This window comes from Myiozetetes cayanensis, unplaced genomic scaffold, assembly GCF_022539395.1.
Source record: "Myiozetetes cayanensis isolate MyiCay16 unplaced genomic scaffold, myiCay2020 scf4, whole genome shotgun sequence".
Taxonomy (NCBI): Eukaryota; Metazoa; Chordata; class Aves; order Passeriformes; family Tyrannidae; genus Myiozetetes; species Myiozetetes cayanensis.
The window spans coordinates 51,786,810-51,804,287 of NW_026087631.1; the positions used below are offsets into that span (position 1 = coordinate 51,786,810).

Below are 17,478 nucleotides of genomic sequence, written 5' to 3' on the forward strand. Positions count from 1 at the left end.
TTCATCACATAAAACAGATGCAGAACCTTCCAATGAGAGTTTTTCTTCACAGAAACTTCAGACTTTACAGATGTCTAAGTTTTAGAATAAAGATGTGTGTTTTTAATTGAAGGAGGTGTCACTGCTAAAGAAATATTCTTGGTAGTGTGACGAGTTGTGTTTCTCAAAATAGACTTTCAAAAATTCCCTTTGACAATAATGACATGTTGCTGTGTTTCTTTTGCATTTTATACCATGTGAAGTGTAACATCAGATAGTGTGGTAATGTATAGAAGTGGACCCACTTAGATAACTAGTATGCATAAACTTTGGATTTGTTTTTTTCTAGCTACTGCTCCAAAATTTGTTCTTGCTAACTGACCTGTTTATGATAACAGAATGTTGTAATTGCAGTTTGTATCCATTAGTAGGTTTGATTCAGTCTGTTGCTAGTTAAGTTGAATGAGAAGTGATAGGTTTTAGGTGGTGAAAGCTTTTATTAAGAAAGCTAAGCTTTAAATCTATGCCTTGGGCAGAAACACTAGCAGTAAATTTGTAATAATTGCTAATTGCATGGGAAAATATTTTTTCTAACTGTCTGAGGTTGGAAAACAATCTGGTTTAGTATGATGTAATGAGCATTAAATTGAATAATTAATTTTCTGTAATTTGATGAAGTGCTGCCTCAGCCTCAATTGCTACTAAAAAGATGACCTGAGTAAACTAAGGCATATAATACAAACCCTAACTAGGTAGGGGTTTATTTAGGACATGTGGCAATTAGTACTTTTAGGCTTTAGTGTGTGTCTGAAATAATCAAGTAACTAAACCCAGACTGGTGGAAGATCTTGGCTAAATGGGAAACAGATATTCTAAACAGAGAGTACTTACTCATATGTGAAAGGCCAGAGGTGATTCTTTTCTGAAGAGGAAAATGCCAAAGACCTACAGGAGAGTGAGGAGAAGAAAAGGAGGTAATGCCCAGGAGGTAATGATACTGGGCTGCTGCTTGTGCAGCAGGCAGAAGTTGCTTGAAATGTGGCATTCTCCTGGACAATCAGTTTTAGCACTCACATCCTCTGTTCAAATCTGTGTATGCATGTGAGTTATCTCAACCAACCATTGATGGGTTGATGTGAAAATGCGAGAATGTTCCCTGGTATATATCCAGGTGCTATAAAGTGCTAATATCCTTGTCAAGCAAAACCCAATTATTTGGCGTGATGGAGAAATTGATTATTTCTTCGATAGTGTGTATTGAAGAAATTGTCAGAAATTAAAAAATACACACCCAGATCAACTTAGGTGAGGCTGTTCTTTGTACTATGGTGAAGATTCCGTAATGATTAAAATGTAAAAAGAAATCTGTAATGTGTACTAAGCAAATATTTTAGTATTACTTAATATTGCTGAAGAATTAGTCTTTAGTACTTGAATATAATCATGTGTTACCACACACTTGAAATTGGGGTTGTAATCCACCAGTGCTTCTGTCAACACCTTATTTTCAGTGAGGATGTTATTCCCCCACATGACTTTTTTATTAAGATAATTAAATTCTACCCCTGTTCATTATTTGATATCCACTTCAGGATCATAATTCCTGCCTGTGGTTTATATTGGAGCAAGTTTATGCTGTGGAGCATTTCTCACAGATGCTACATCAAGTCTTAAATAATTACAGTGTTTGCATTAGGAGTTAACTATGATTTTATAACTCAGCCCTTTTTTTCTATTGTATTTGCAATCCTTATTCTTACTCAATCTGAATTTCTGTGCATCTTTTGAAGTTTGATTAATAGTTGATTTCTTGTTCATGGATAAAGTTGGTTCATGTGTCACCCCCTCTGGGGTTGTATTGTTGCTCAATAGTCCTCCTAGGCAACCTGTTGTTGGTTATCTGATGTGTCTTGTGATAGCCATTAATGACATTTCCAACAGCTCTGTTTAGGATTTGTGCAATATTAGACCTCACTTTTGGATATGCATTTGTAGAATGATTAAGTAAAAGGTCAGAATACTTTTTTTTTATTTACTAATATGCAGCTACACTCAGCCATCTCTATTTTAGTTGCTTTCTGAAGTCATTAGCTTACCAACCTTTCACTTCTGTCCATACATGCAGAATAGTTCTTCATAGATGATTACTTGAGTGTTGTTTTCTCCTTCGCCTAATTCATCTTTTTCCTCCTTTGGGCATAGTTGCTGCTTTTCTCTTGTTCCAGGTGACTTCTGAGCAATATGAATTAGATCAAATAGTCTGGCCAACTTCAGCTACTTCTTAAATCTGTTTGGTATGTCTTTCCACTCGATTAATGTCCATCTTTCCTCAGTTAAGAGAACTAGTTGGAACAGAATGTGTTACCCCATGTCTCCAGGCACTTAACTCAGATTATACTATCACTGGTGTCTAATACATTCTTAAAGCTTTTTAAGTTGCTGCCTTTTAAGGAAAAATGATACTCTTTTTCCTAAGGTCTCTTTCTAAGCTCTTTGACAACTAGTTGTGTGCATAGATGTATATGTACAGAAATATATATATATATGAAGGAATCAGAGGAAACTGTGATGGAAGAATTTAGACTGACAAGTCAGGTCAATTTTAAGTTTAGAATGAAAGGTTTTAAGCTGACATTCATTAGCATCATGCTTTGTGCTTTTAATTAGTTCTTATGCATTGTTAATTATTGGTATACATTAGTTCTTACACACTAACCGTTATCATTATGTGTTCAAAGCAGTCAGTGTTATGTCTGGCATATGCTAAATTAGCTGTGACTGTGCAGTACCATGTACTACCAGTGTCACGTTGCCAGCCTGATATCCTTGTTCTCGATGGTCCTAGTTGCTGAGGTCAACGTAACCTGATTGAAGAGCTCTTCAGCAAGGAGTGGGAGGAGGTGACAGGACACGGGCAGAATTGAAGTAGGCATCTTCTGCTGACACACACCACCTAAAATTAGGTTTTTTGTAACCATCTTTTTAAAAAATGATTGAGGCACATGATCCTGGACTACATGTGGTGTCATGCTGGTGAGGGGTTCCTATCCCAAACTGCAGCCTTTTTGCTTCCTTGCCCTGTTGCTCAGTTGTTTGGTTTTGGTTATGTTGTTTGTTCTCTGGAGTATCTGCTCCCACCAAGAGCAATAACAACCTTCCCAGCTCTGGGGGTTGCATGTTTTCCCTGACCAGTATTTGATCATTAAGGATTTATTTATGTTTCTGGAGGCCTCTGCTTTTCATCTATGTATGTAGTTTTAAGGTCTTTGACATCACATGCTTAAATTTTGTGTCATAACAAGAAACACCTGGTACCAAGGTCTAGTTCATAGAACCAATTTTCATGACAAGTTGATAATGAGTCTTACAGGTCAAGACTTGGACTTGCATAGTTAGCATAAGTCCTGTTGCTAATAATGTTAATGCTGCATTTATGGAAATGGTTACTCAGTTGTACTGTGTTAAGTTGCTTATGTTTGGATTCAAAGCTAATCTGAAGTTGTAGTGTGCTGCTTTAGCAGGTACAGCAGGCCTCTGTTTTAGCTGCAACTCCACTGATTTCCTAGAATAGGAATTTCCATTTCCATCACCATGAATCTAAGTCCAGAATGCTCTAGTCTCTCCACCAGTGAATAGTAGTGCTGTGAAGCATTGCTTTTCTCCTAGGGCTGAGTACCTTCTCTGGATACTTGCTTATGGTTTTCTTGTGAAATTTGTATTGTTGTGTTGCTGCTGGTGTGTGTACCACTTTTGGGTCTTCTGTGCCATGCTGCAGTGCATCGTGTGAGGTACAATGAAGCTGATCAATACACAAATAGTTATTTTAGGAGTGCAGCAGTGCGTATGTGACTCCTTTATAAAAATATTGTAAAAATAAACTAAAAAAAGTGGCACACACAGTGTTTCTGCATTCACTAAAGTTGATACAAAGTTACCTGGCTTCCTGCCTGGTTGGTAACTTTATCTTCTTGCTGTGTGTAGTGGGATTCCTAAGGAGTTTCATTTGGTGATTTGTAAACAGTTCTAGGTTGATGTTTTTCTACCTGGTATATACTTCTATCTGTTTGTTTTTTTTCCATAGCTGATCCATGTAGGTGTTGAATAAATGCAATTAAATTTTGTTCCAAATGAAAGCCTGAGAAGTATTGTATAAATTTTTCTTCAGGGGACTCAGTTCTCTGATTTGGTTCTCACCAAAACAGCAATATGTACACTTCCCTTTCCAGTATTTCATATACTGGACTCATTAGCTGATACTTAGCTCTAAAGGCAAGGTTTAAATTAGTCCAAGTTTTGAGCTCTTCAGACTCAAACTCTTGTTCAGATAGGACAGGCCTATTAGTTATATCCTCACTTCTCACAGTGTGTATCTAAATCTGTTAATACTGAATCACTAATCCAGGGAGCTTTTACATAGTCACTAGTGGATCCCGTAAGGTGACAGCTGCATACACATACTGACCTACAACTATTTCAGTCTTGCCCTCTTTCTTTTAGTAACGCAGTACCATTCCATGTTTTGACTGAAGTTTAGCTGACATTTCAAGTGCGTTTTTGTTACACTCTAGGTTTTCCTATTACAAGTAATTTTTTTTTTCAGTAGGCGTGTAAGGCATGTGTCAGAGGTGTGTTTACATATAAACCAATACAGCATGACTTGATACTACATAGTAATTCCATTTTATTAACAGAGAAATAATTTGATGAAATGTTAATTTAAAAAATCAGGTACTATAAGATATTATACTGCAAGATAGACGATTTGTCACAAAAAATCTTAAAATTACTTGTGTATGATCACTCCTGCATCTGAACCTCTTTGGGAGGTATGCAGAAAACCAGATTGACCAGGTTTATGCTTGAGAACTGTGGGTTTCAAATTTCAGATGTGGTTTCACTGCTAAAGTACTATGCACAATATATGCTTGATCCAGACTTGAAAGGGTGGGGTTTTTTTTCTCCCCAGCAAGAGAACTTCTTTGCAATGGATTAAACCAAGCTAATTTTAAAGTTTGCATAGCATGCTAATAAACTAATTTTAAGTTCTTCTTTTCATGCTGCTGATTTCACTGGCTGTTACTTTAGTTAGATTTGGAAAGATAAGATTATTATTTAAAAGAAAAATAAGTGTTGAAAATCATTTTGAAAAGCAAATATGCTAACTTAAGACCTGAAGTGAAATATTTGGGTAGTAGGAAAGAATGTAAAAATTTTAAATAGGCCTTTATGTTCTTAAGTCTATTTTCTAAGTGAGTTTTTTTCCTACATGTGTAAATTCTTTTAAATGTGGTAATGAACAATAAGCAATTAGCCTATATTTGGCCCCTCAAAGGCTCATCACTCTTTTGGAAGGCATAGAGTTGTCTTGTTTATTTGGTTGTTTGCAATAAGGTTTTCCTATACCCTGTAAAAAAATTACAACCAGCCAATGTAACTAAAAAGTGGGTTCTTATTGCTTAAGAATAACAAGGAAAGTCAAGACATTGTAGTGTAGTGTTTCTATTGGGTTTTACCTGCATTTTGGAACTCAGAAAGGGAAATCAGAATTTTGTGTTGTGAATTTTGGCTGGCCCTAATTTCCCAGGTTTGTGGATGTACTTTGCTTTTCTTGGGGTGACAGGGAGCAAATAATACTGATAAGGGGGATTAGAATTTGCAACATTTTGGGGGGTTTCAGTAAATTTTTAATGAGATGTATTATAAACAATGGAGTATAATGCTTTCTCCAAGTTGCTCCATCCTGGCAGTTAGCTCTGAGGTAAATATTGATATAAAAAGTAAAAAGCCCTTGCAAAATTAATTACTTTAGTAACTTTAATGTTATACTTCTAAAGCCAAGTGTCTTCAAAAAGAAGTCATAGAGACAAAAGGATCTTGATGAACTTCTATGATTGCACTAAGTGATCATGGTGAAGTTGGGGGCTGTGAGGAGACTCCAGGTTGTCCTGCAACAAACACAGCCTGTTCCAGTCAGCTTCACTGGACCCAGCATAGAGCACAGCTGAGCCCTTAAGCCATTGTGGTGACACCTCAAGGTAAACATAGTTAGAGGGCCTAAAAAATACCGCTCAGAAAGGTGTGAGAAAGAGAGGAGTGAGGAAAAAGTGTGAGAAACAGCTCATAGCAGGAAGAGATGCAGAGGTCCCCTGCAGCCTGTGGAGGAGACCACTGTGCAGGCATTTCCCTGTAGACTGTGTTGAGAACCACACCAAACCAGATGACCACACTGCAGCCTGTGTAGGACCCAACAATAGCAGCTGGATATATCCTGACAGGGGCTGCGGTCTCTGAATAGCCCGTGCTGGAACAGATTTACCCTGAAGAACTGCAGCGATGGACAAAATCCTTTCTGGAGGAGGTGAAGAGTGTGAGGAAGGAGTGGCAGAGTTACTGACTGACCGCAGCCCTCATGCCCCATCCCCCTGTGCCTGCATTTTTAGTTTTGTCTCATTTCTCACCATCCAACTCTAATTGGTCATAAATTAAATCAGTTTTCACCAAGTCAAATCTGTTTGACCCTACTGGCAGGAAGTAAGTGATCTCCCTGTCTTTATGTTGACCCATGAGCTTTTCAGTGACTCAGAAAGAAACACAGCAACTTGAGAAATACTTGCTCTTACTATTTAATAGGGCACAAAAGACAGTGTTTTGTAGACCTGTTTTGTCTGGTAAAATTCTAACCAAGCATAATATTATTTGGTAAAACACATACTTTAATTCATCTGAAAGGGTTTTTCCATTGAAAATTTAAGTACTATTCATCATATAGAATACAACTTCTAAATAATCTCAGTGGTATTTCATTTCACTTTCTTTCTATTCAATGTTTTTTTAATAGGTTAGCATGTTTTCAACCATTTTACATTTTGTAGTCAGGGGACATAATTTCTTCACAGTTTGGATCTGTCATGAATTAAATGCTCTCAAAAATTATTTTAAGATGTGCACTTTTTGAAACTTGGCTGAGATTTTCCTCTTGCTTTTATCCAGCTAATTTTTTTTTTGCCAATTCCAAAATGGTTTTTCATGGGAGTTGAAATACAGTTTTCATATATACTTCTAAAACAAATTTCTTCAATCATACAGCACAAATCTTAAACTTTTTATATCTGTGTTTTTGTTAGCACCTAAACATAAGTACATATAGGAAGTGTTCATGTAATTTTTTGGCATAAAATAGGTGGGTTTTTTTATTTGTTCCCGCAGTCAAAGTACACACTTTGGTGTTAGCCTCACTTCTCAATAACTGCAGTGTTTTTCTTATTTTGATACATGCTGCATACTGAAAATCATGGAGTGAAGAGAATTTTTTTCTTTATTTGGCCTTGTTACCTGCTACATTACATCACTTTCCCTTTTTCTGTTGTGTCAGGTAAGCTATTTTTTAAGGTGCTCAGCCTTGTATTTCTATAGCTTATCATATAAGATGTTATGCCTTCCCTCTTTTTAACATAGGATACTGGTTTTGTCCACTGCATCCTAAATTATCACATGCTCATCTCTTCCTTTGTCCAGTTTGCTGCCTTCTGTTGTGAGGAGGTTCCCTTGCTTATGTGTGAATACAGTCCTCTTTCGAACTTAGGTCTGTTTCAAAAGTAATACCATGTTATAGTTGCAATTCATTGTATTCTGATAATTGCTTGTGCCCCTCTATCCTTTCTTGTCCTCTCTGTATTATCCAGGAATGATCTCTTGGATGTCCTGTTGGAAACTAGAGAGGGTAGAGGTGTTTTTGGCATTTGAATGAATGCATCCAGGTCCAGAACCCTTTGAATGACCTATGAGAACAAATAAGCAGATTGTAGATTTTGTGGTAACTGCTCTGAACATCTTTCTTTCTTTTTTTTTTTTTTTTTTTTTTTTTTTTTTTTTTTTTTTTTTTCTTTTTTAGAGGAAGTGGTAGTTTTTTCAGGTACCTTGTAACTGGAGGATTTCAGGAAGTTGAAGAATGTTGGAAAAGGGACACTTTTTCCTGAATTCCGTGAGAATGGTGGAAAAATTAGCCAGTAGATAAATTGTACCTTGCATTATAGGACAGTGACACTGTTCACAAGGGAAAAATTGTGTTTTCAGCTCTCTTGAACTGGGAAACATTGGTTATGATAGTTTGGTTTGCATCTCATTTTCCAGGCTACAACTTTTCGTGTCCAATTTTGTAAGAGGTATTTAAGTTGCAATTGAGGAAGTCTGCTATCTTTAAAAGTTCTACAGGCTCATTAATGTGAAGATGCATGCAGACAGACATCAGAGTTGCAAAGTGGTGTTTTAGTGATTCCCTGTCAGAAGAAGCAAAGAGCAGAATGTACCGACTTGCTTTCTAAGTGGAAGAGAAGTGACTGGGGGGGGTAGTTTGTCCCTATATACATACTACGAGCAAAAAAAATCCCATAAGTCTGTAAGCATGGGCTATTGCATTTGCATCAGTGAAATATATACAAAACACTTTTTGTTTACATAGGAAGAATAATCTTAAATGATTTTTACTTAGATAGGGCATTTTTTGTTTCTTAAAGGCTGAGTATTAGCATTTTTAGTAGCTTTAGGTATTCTGATATAAGGCCATAATGGCCATGTGTAATCCATTTTTTAAAAAAAACCCTGAAGTTTGATTACCGAAGGTTAAATTTGTTTTCTCAATTTTCAGTTAAGTAACTTTTGACTGACACTTTCCTCAAGCCTACCTGAAAAAAAGAATGTGAAGTTCTGTCAACTTGTGTTGAGTTGCATTAAGAGAAGAGGGGGGAATCATCAGGTTTCATGTTTTAGCTTAAAGCAACTACTAAAGTGTTGATAATGACTGAAAGCTAACAATCCTTGTCATGAACTCAGATCATTCGAGCTTTTTCCCTTAAGAGAGTTTTGTAAAACCTCTTAAGTAAATGTAGTAAACCAAAATATATCACTTTACAAAATACCTTTTCCAAAGTAATGATTTCTCACAATTTTGCAGTCTTTTTTTAGAGGGAATAAAAAAGTAATACTTAATATTTGCCTTAATTTTAAAATTACTCTTTTATGAATGTTGAGGAATAAATAGCTATGTACTGCTGAACTAGGTAGGTTCAATGCTTGTCTTCACTCAGTTAATACATGTTATTGCATTACTGCTTTTTAGTAATGGAGAACTGTGTCACTGACATAAATTCATCAGAGACTGTCATCTAGCTAGCATTCACATCCGAGACAGAATCAAGAATGGTAGTTCTTATTTTCTGTAGGCCTCTATTTTTTGTCTTGTATCCTAGTTCCCTGCTCAGTATTTTCTTAATACAAAAAGAACTTCAAAAATTTAAAATAATATTAGCTTAGATAAGTTTTAGTTCTGCAGTGGGAATAATGGTGGAAGCCCACTTTAATAATTGTAATATGCAGACTTGAGTTGTATCTGCTGTGAACCACCCTGCCTTTCTTCTGTAGGGAAAACAAGAAATGCCTTTAATACCACTTGGAGTAGTGAGAGAGCAGGTGAAAGTTGCTTCATTCAAGGTGTTTTTCCTTTTTTCCCTCCAATGGAGTACTCTTGTACTTTATGAAGTATATAAAAGCACGTAAGACTTTCCTGTGTGATTTGTCTTAAGCACCCAAACCAGTATTTTTCAAGCAGATACTGCTCTGAAGTTTGTTTTATGAATACATCAGGCTTGACAGCTGCATAGCAGGAAGGATTTTGTGGCAATGCAGTCAGCTATGACTCATGAGACCTGAGCTGGCTACGGACTTCCTCAGTAACTGTAGCCAAGTAAGTGTTTCTTCATGTAAACTGTTCTTGCTGGTTCAGAATTTAAGAGCTAGTATCCTTTGGTTGTGGACAGAAGGATCTGGGACACTTGAATACTTGCAATTGCCTTTGTTTCTGCAGGATTCTTTGTAGATGCCTTAGAAGAAAGATTAGGAAGCATACAAAAATGGTGTTTGAGGATGCTGGAGTCCTCTTTCTTACAGGATATTCTTGCATGGAATTGGGATTTAGCTGAGTTTTGGTTGGGTTTTGGGGTTTTGTTTTGGTTTTTTTAATGCTGGCTCTAGAAGGAGCCCTTGGTGCACACAGCAATTGCCTCTGCCACAGACAAGTCTGTCAAAAGCAGCTTTGAAATTGCTGTAAATGTTTGCTGGTTCTCCCATTTACAGTGTCTTATTGGTCTGGGTTTACTGCCCAGTGCCTTCTTTATTTATGTATGTATGCTGCGTGAGACTTCTGCAGACTGGGAAAAAGCCACATGAAATGAACATGTAATGAGTTGAAGTCTACAGGAAGAAGGTGAAGAGAAATGGAAAAACTTCCAGCAGGTGTAAAGGAGAGGGTTAGACTAGTCTGAGGAGGACATTAGAAGGAAAAAAGACAGATCTGAGAAGTTATGAATGACACTTTGTGATCTCTGCTAGATGCAGCTACAGAAAATAATAAAAGCACTTATAGCAGGAGGGAAACCAAGGAATTTTGTCTATAGCTCATTGGGGAGGGGAATATAACAGTTGGTACCAAAAGGTATAGAAGTCTGCAATATGGAAAATAGGCAATTAGTAAGGGATACTAGGCAATACTGTGGGATGTTAAATAGGTAACATGCATCTGTCAAAAGCAAATCATGTATCACTTGCCTAACTTCCCTTGAAAGCATAGCATTGTTATTTCTTATCTTTAAGCAAGGTGGTCTAATAGGACTACCTGATCAACTGGGTTTTTTGTAACATGGTAGCTGCACATTGAGCCGAATATAACCCTAGACCTGATTTCTAGAGTATGCTGAGTTGGAAGGGACCCATCAGGATCATCAAGTCCAACTCCTGGCCCTACACAGGACACCCCAAGAGTGACACTATGTGCCTGAGAGCATTGTCCAAACACTTCTTGAACTCAAACAGGCTTGGTGCTGTGACCACTTCCTTGGGGAGTTTGTTCACCCTCTGGGTAAAAACTTTTTTCTGATATCCAACCTAAACCTCCCCCCAGTTCAACTTCATGCCTGGAGTCCTGCACTGGTATGAGAGCGAAGAGATCAGTGCCTGCCCTTTCCACTTCCCCTCATGAAGAAGTTGTAGGCTGCAATGAGGTATCCTCTCAATCTCCTCTTCTCCAGGCTGAACAAGCCAAGTGACCTCTCTTCCCTGTCCAGCTGAGGAGGGGAGAGACAGAGGCTTTGGTGGGACTTGGCATTGAGCCAGGGGTAAACCATCACATGTCCCTTCTCACATCCCTATGTTGTCTGATTCAGTGAGGCCAAAGCAGTGTATAGAGCCCATTTTGAATGTTGTTTGAATTACATTAACTTGAAATGGGCAAGCATTAGGAAATTAGTAACTGCAGTTGTTTGACTTGATTGTCAGTTTTTTCAGTTGCTGGAGATTTTTCCCATGGGAAGTTTAAATTTCTTTACACTGAAGTTAGGTTCAGATGCTTTACCAAATATGTGAAGCTTTAAAAAAAAAACAAAGCGAAGCTTAATGGACTTCGTTAAACTCTTTCTAGCTTATTTTTTAATTTGGTAGTTTCAGTTTTGTTATGCTTTTGTCCTTCCTTAGTATACTTTAAAAAAAGAAAGATACCTTGGTGTGTAAGTAGATTCTGATTTCCAAATTCTTTGAAAAAATTCTCGCTAGCCCTGGAATGGTGTGCACAATAAAGAGACTTGCTTCTAGATTTTCTTTTGTGGAATGTTTCATGAGTGATCCACAGTGCTTTAGTCTGCAAGATGAACGTATTGGCAGAGTGGTTGATGTATTGTAAAGGATATTACTTACTTGTGTGGAATTGTCTTTAGCATCTGTTATCAATATTTGTAGTCCTTTAGATTGCATCGCTGGCCTTAATCCTGGAGCCTGTTAGCCTCCTACAGTTAGTTTCATGTGTACTTTTAATTTGCATTCAAATTCCGAAAGGTATTTAGCAATACCTGTGTTACATCTCCTTAAGAATAATTTTCAAGGGTGAAGGGTGTGGGGACTATTGGGCTCCGTTAAATGTTTGCTAAGGAGTGACTTTGAATTAACAGTGTCAGGATACAAGGCAGATTAGATCATTGTGTTCTTTCACTGTACTTTTCTTACCAGCTTCATTGTAACACTGTTAAAAGTTATTAGTATTTAAGGCACCTGAACTGAAAGTTAGATGCAGTTGAGTGGAGATGTTTGAAAAGATTGCACATGGCTCCCATTTATATGTGAAATATACCTGGTGAAAACAGTTGAAGCAGAGGATGTCACAGCTTCCTTAAGTTCCTGCTCTGACTTGCTGTTTAGCTATAGTCTGCTTTTTTGATTCTATCCTGGTACCTTTTTGCTATGGTGTATGTATTCCATCTAAAATTCACACAGATAGCAGTAATGTTATGGGGGGGGTTTGTCCTGCTCTGAAATAGAATGTGTGTGTGTGTGTGTACCTGCTGTTTTTCTGCATAGTAGGTGTTTTGCTAAAGGACTTGAGGTATTTGAAAAGATGAAACTTATTTCTGTGTGGAACTTACGAAAATTTTATTTAATAATGAAGTATTAAACAGGCTTTTCTATTTCAGAAGAGCAGCATTTTCCATTATGAGAGTGTACATTCATTATTTGAGAAAGCTTCCTAAAATTGAATTTAGAATCTAGGATGAATTCAAGACAACATAGATTAGATTTTCTTATTTGAGTTTCAAAATAATCTGTGAGGTAATATTGATCATGTTGCTAATTTTGTCTGCTCTTACGCTCTTTTCTCTCACAGCCCCATGACTTTGATGAATGCAGATTTGATATCAGTGTGAATGATAGTGTTTGGTACCTCCGAGCTCAGGACCCAGACCACAGACAACAGTGGGTAGATGCAATAGAACAACACAAGGTATGTTGGGTTTTATTTTCTGATTTCCTTTCTTACTCCCTCATTAGATCAAACATGGTGCTTGCAAAGAGTTGTAAGCTTCCCTGTACAGTCATTAAAATACTGAAGGTATTTATGACAGGTAAAAGCTGCAAGATTGAAGCTGTGTGTTAAATATGTTTCAAATTAATTGATTTGCTTGTCATAGATAAGACTTTAGAGAACTCGGGGCTAACAACCGTGAACCTTTCTTGAGCTTCCTAGCATGAAACAAAAAAAGCTTGCAATGTTTGAGTGACTTTTTTCATTGTCTTGTTCAACCTCTCTCACTGATTATTGAATTGTTTCTTATCTATCCAAGATGTTAAGCTTGTTAGTCTTAGAGTCAAATCTCCTATGTTATCATTCTGGTTTTAAACTCCTCTCTTTCATCCTTTGACTGCTTTTTCTGTATCTGATTACTGACTCTTGTCTCTTATAAGGCACTACTTTTCATCAGCACTTTGGTTTACCTTTCTTGATCTGTTCCTTATGTTTTCCCATGAAGTCAGTTAATTTCATTATAAAACTAACTGACCTTTAAGCCCTTTAAATCAGGTAGAAAGTACACAAAACAACCATTATGTTTTCAGGTACAAGACAGGCAACGTTCCAAGGTGTAGGATTTAACTACAATATCTAGCACAATGCATCCTCTCTGGGTTGTACAGATGTTAAAGGAATACAAATTAAAATAGATGTCTGGGTAGGTGTGAATTTTTGCCTGGAGCTTCTTGAAGTGCTGTGTATATAAGTACTCCATGTATTAAGGAGATTTCACCTCTTATTGGGCTTTCATTACAATAAGCAGTACATGTTCTTAAGTTTAAAGTACTGCCTTTTGATAATGGTTCTCTGAAAAAATTTCATCTCAGTTAGACTATTCATCTCTTTATATACAGCTTGGCATTTTTCCTTCACTTTGATACAGAGATAACATTAAAACGTAAAAAATTAGTTACAAAATCAGGATGCTTTTCTGCATCTAGTGAAAAAAATAAGAAGTGAACAATGGAGTGTTCTTGAGACAAAAATACCAAAGCATGTTCCTAGTGCAATACCTGAGAGACACATCTCACAAGGATACATTGAACAAGTTGCTTGGTTATACATCCATAGAACTGGCATTTCTAAAGCTGATTTACAGGCTTGGGGTCTTCAGGTGTGGGTTTGTGGGGACATGAAGCTCGATAGCCCTAGGCTAAAATTCAGACTAGTTTTGGTGAATGATTCAGCTGGGGAAATGCAGAACTTAACCTGAAGCCAGATAAGCAGAAATGAAGTCTGGGTTGTTGCATGCTACCATGAAGGAATGAATGAGGAAAAAGCCCAAATCCTGTCTTGAACTCTGCTCAGCACAACTTCAAACCATTTTCATGCTGGGCTTTTTTACCCCTCTTGTAAGGTTCACCTTAACTGTTGCTGAGTTCTGAGCTGTGATTTTATGGAATCACCAACTCATAATATGGAATTATTGAATGATAATAGTTTAGAGTTTGCCACTGTAAGTGTTAAATCGAAATTGGTTTTCTCTGCTACTTAAAAAAAAACAAACCAACTTGTATTTTTCAACACTGAAGTTTTTCCTGCATTAGTACTCAGCCCATATCATGAGGTATCTGTTTGCTTTCCTTTTTGTCTGTTATTAGTGGTAAGGTAGGCTTAAATCATCTCATTCAACCCCCTTTTCAGATCATTAGTGAGTGTTGAGGAGCACAAGGTATAGCATTCCAAAAGTGACCTCCCTTTGTGAAAAAGCCTGATTATTTATGCAATTTTTCCACTTCAAAAAATAAGACCTCTTTTAATATTGATTTATGTTTGGACAGTTTGAACTTCCATGCTTTGCAAGAATTTGGTAGTTATTTAAATAAATCAGTAATTTGTACCAGATCTCTGCCTTTACATATAAAGGAGTAGAATATGAGGGGTTCCTTGGTTAGTTCTAGTATACATTTTTTTCAGTATTTGAGGTTCCTATAGGGGAAAGGTTACTGAGTGCTTTTTTCATTATTTTAATAAAGTTATTTTTCTGCTTGTTTTTCAAAGAGTGAGGGTGTTCTGGAATGTTACATAAACAGTAGAAAAGTATGTCTACAAGTAGGAAGTGGTAATAAAATTCTTCTGTTTGTGCTGAACTGACAAGAACTAGTTCAGCTTGCATCTTGCTGTCCTGATGTAATAACACTGGACTTGACTGTTCTGAGTCTTATGGCTTTTTCAGTATGTGTAGTTTGCAGTTTCGTGACTATTTGACATTTTTCAGTTTCTTTCATTTCCTTTTTACTCTGCAGTGTTTATAGTATCTAAGGCAAATAGCAATTGTTCTCATTCTTAAATGGAAAGGAAAATATTATGACTTCTAAATAAACCACCAAAACATTTAATATTAAATTAAACATTTAATATGTTAAAGCAATTACATTATTTATAAGCATCCTCTTTGTATTATGCAACTAAATATCATGAATTTAGACAAGGCAAGGAATACAGCAAAGCTTAATTCAGTCTTGTAACAATGTCTTAGACTCAAAAGTATGTAATGAAATGTCAGAGTTAACAGCACGTTTTTCCAGTGCAGTATGCTGTTGTCTTCATAATAGTAGCAGGTTTGTCTGATAAATGTAGGTGTGGAGATGCATCTGTTCTTTCTAACTGTTCTTATGAAAATATAAGGTAATCTTATCACCAGAAGCCCTAGAAAACTGCTGTAGGCACACAAGTTAAGTGTTTGATAGAATTAAACATAAACCAGAAGTGTCCAACTCCAGTTTTCAGTCTGATATTATTAATGTCTTGTTTCTGTATTTTCATTGAGAGGTTAGTGCTATATCCTATAATTTCTTTAGAAGTTTGTATGGAAAATATTTAAGAAACTGTATTTTTCCGGTATAACTTTAATAGGATCTGAAAAAACATATTTACATGGAATCTGAAGGTTAATCCCATTTTTCATTCGAATTTGTATGATCAACACTTAAATAATCCTTAGATTAAAGTAACTCTTCATCCATTCTTTAATTTACTTCATCTCATGCAAGTTTTGTATCTAAAATCTTGCTTTAGAGTAGGAAAAGATGGGGTTTTATGAGACAAAATACCCCATTTCGCTTGAAGTTCAGATTTGTGTTACTCTGAAATTTTGCTTACTCTGGAATTTTCTGAAAGAACTTTTCTGGTCAGGTTACCAAAACTCAAGTGAAAGTTCCTTAACAAGCTGTTGTTTCTGCATAAAAGTTATTTTTGTTTTAGAACCAGGTTCTTCAACTGACACACAGTAATTTGAATAAAATTGAGAGGAAATTATTTCCTTTATTAAACAACCATTTTTATTAACATGAGTCTACTGCTATATAAAGTACTTTTTTCTTTGTTTTTGAAGTTCTTTGTTGCTTACTGAGTGGGTAGGTAGTTCTGGTAGGCTGCTTAAGCTGTTTGCTAACAAAAGTATGTTTGTGAGACTTAATGTAGCATGTCACAAGGTTGTTGATCTTCAGAGAATGGAAAATAGACTGAAACTTTATGACTGTTTCATTGTGCTCATAACAGAGAAAACAGTATTTTAAATTAATTTTATATTAAATTTAAGTATAAGCAGACACAGAAAAACTTCATGCTTAGCAACATCAATGAGTAGCCAGTGGCTGCGAAATATAAAACAGCTAACATTCAAGCATAAAAATTGTTTGAAGTTGCAGGGTTTTGTATCATTTCATTCATCTTTACTTGTATCGAGATTCCTGAGTCCTTACATTTCAAGTATAGCCTCTCAAACATTTATTTATCTTCCTGAACTGGAGAAGAGATATGTCTGAAATTACTGTAAAACCATCAGTGAGGCAAATGAGGAAAGGGAGTCCTTTCTTCTACAAAAATGTTTCATTAAAGATATTGAGCAGTTATTTCTCTGGTATCAAAACATCGATGGTACCTGAGCACCAAGGTATTGATGCTTCTGGAAAGTTATCCTCTTCATAATAATAATTTGAAGGACTGACTCCAGGTGTCTCCTCTGGTTTGGAAGTGGAATTTGGAATTTCTAACCTAAGATTAGGTAAATGGGCTTACATGTTGTTAGTTCAGTACTGTGAGAAAATGAGGGAGTGAATTGCTGTTTGTTGTAAGAAACCTCTGTATAATTAAACTGATTTGAGCAAATTAACTTAACTCCTGAGATCCAGATAATGGTTTCTTGTAACGTTAATCAACCGCCTGAGTTGTGAACTTGATGAGAATTTTTTTAGAACTGAATGTTTCGTGAGAAACTTTGCCTCAGCTTAGGTTTGTCTCCTTTTGTTCCATCTTTTTACTTTTTGGATACAGATTCTGCATGTGTTCATTGTTTACTTTGTGACTCTTCAGCAAAATTGATTGATAGTGTTTTAAATCTTGGATTTTCAAAACCTTTTGTCTGTCAAACTGAAATGCTGTTTTAAATCATGCTTGAACTTCTTACAATACCTGTCTTTGGCGTGTCAAACTGGAAAATGTAGTTTTCCAGGGGGATATCTAAATATCCAGCAAGTTTGGCATGTAAGAAGTAGGGAGGTAGGTTCTCTTTTTAATTTTGAAGTCATGATATAGATGGTGTTTTTATCTAGAGCAGGAGACATGAATTTCAGTGTTTGACTATAAAAGGCATTGGGTGGCTACCTTGAAGGAGT

At 36.3% G+C, this 17,478-nt stretch overlaps 1 protein-coding gene across 2 annotated transcripts in view; it reads left to right on the forward strand.

Moving 5' to 3' along the window:
* The window catches only part of CERT1 (ceramide transporter 1), a 74,995-nt gene that overhangs the window by 8,982 nt on the left and 48,535 nt on the right, over nt 1–17,478 (forward strand). For both annotated transcript variants that reach the window (XM_050328602.1, XM_050328603.1), the window contains exon 3: nt 12,680–12,796. In XM_050328602.1, the coding sequence (XP_050184559.1) occupies nt 12,680–12,796 (117 nt within the window). The remainder of the gene's footprint in view (nt 1–12,679; nt 12,797–17,478) is intronic.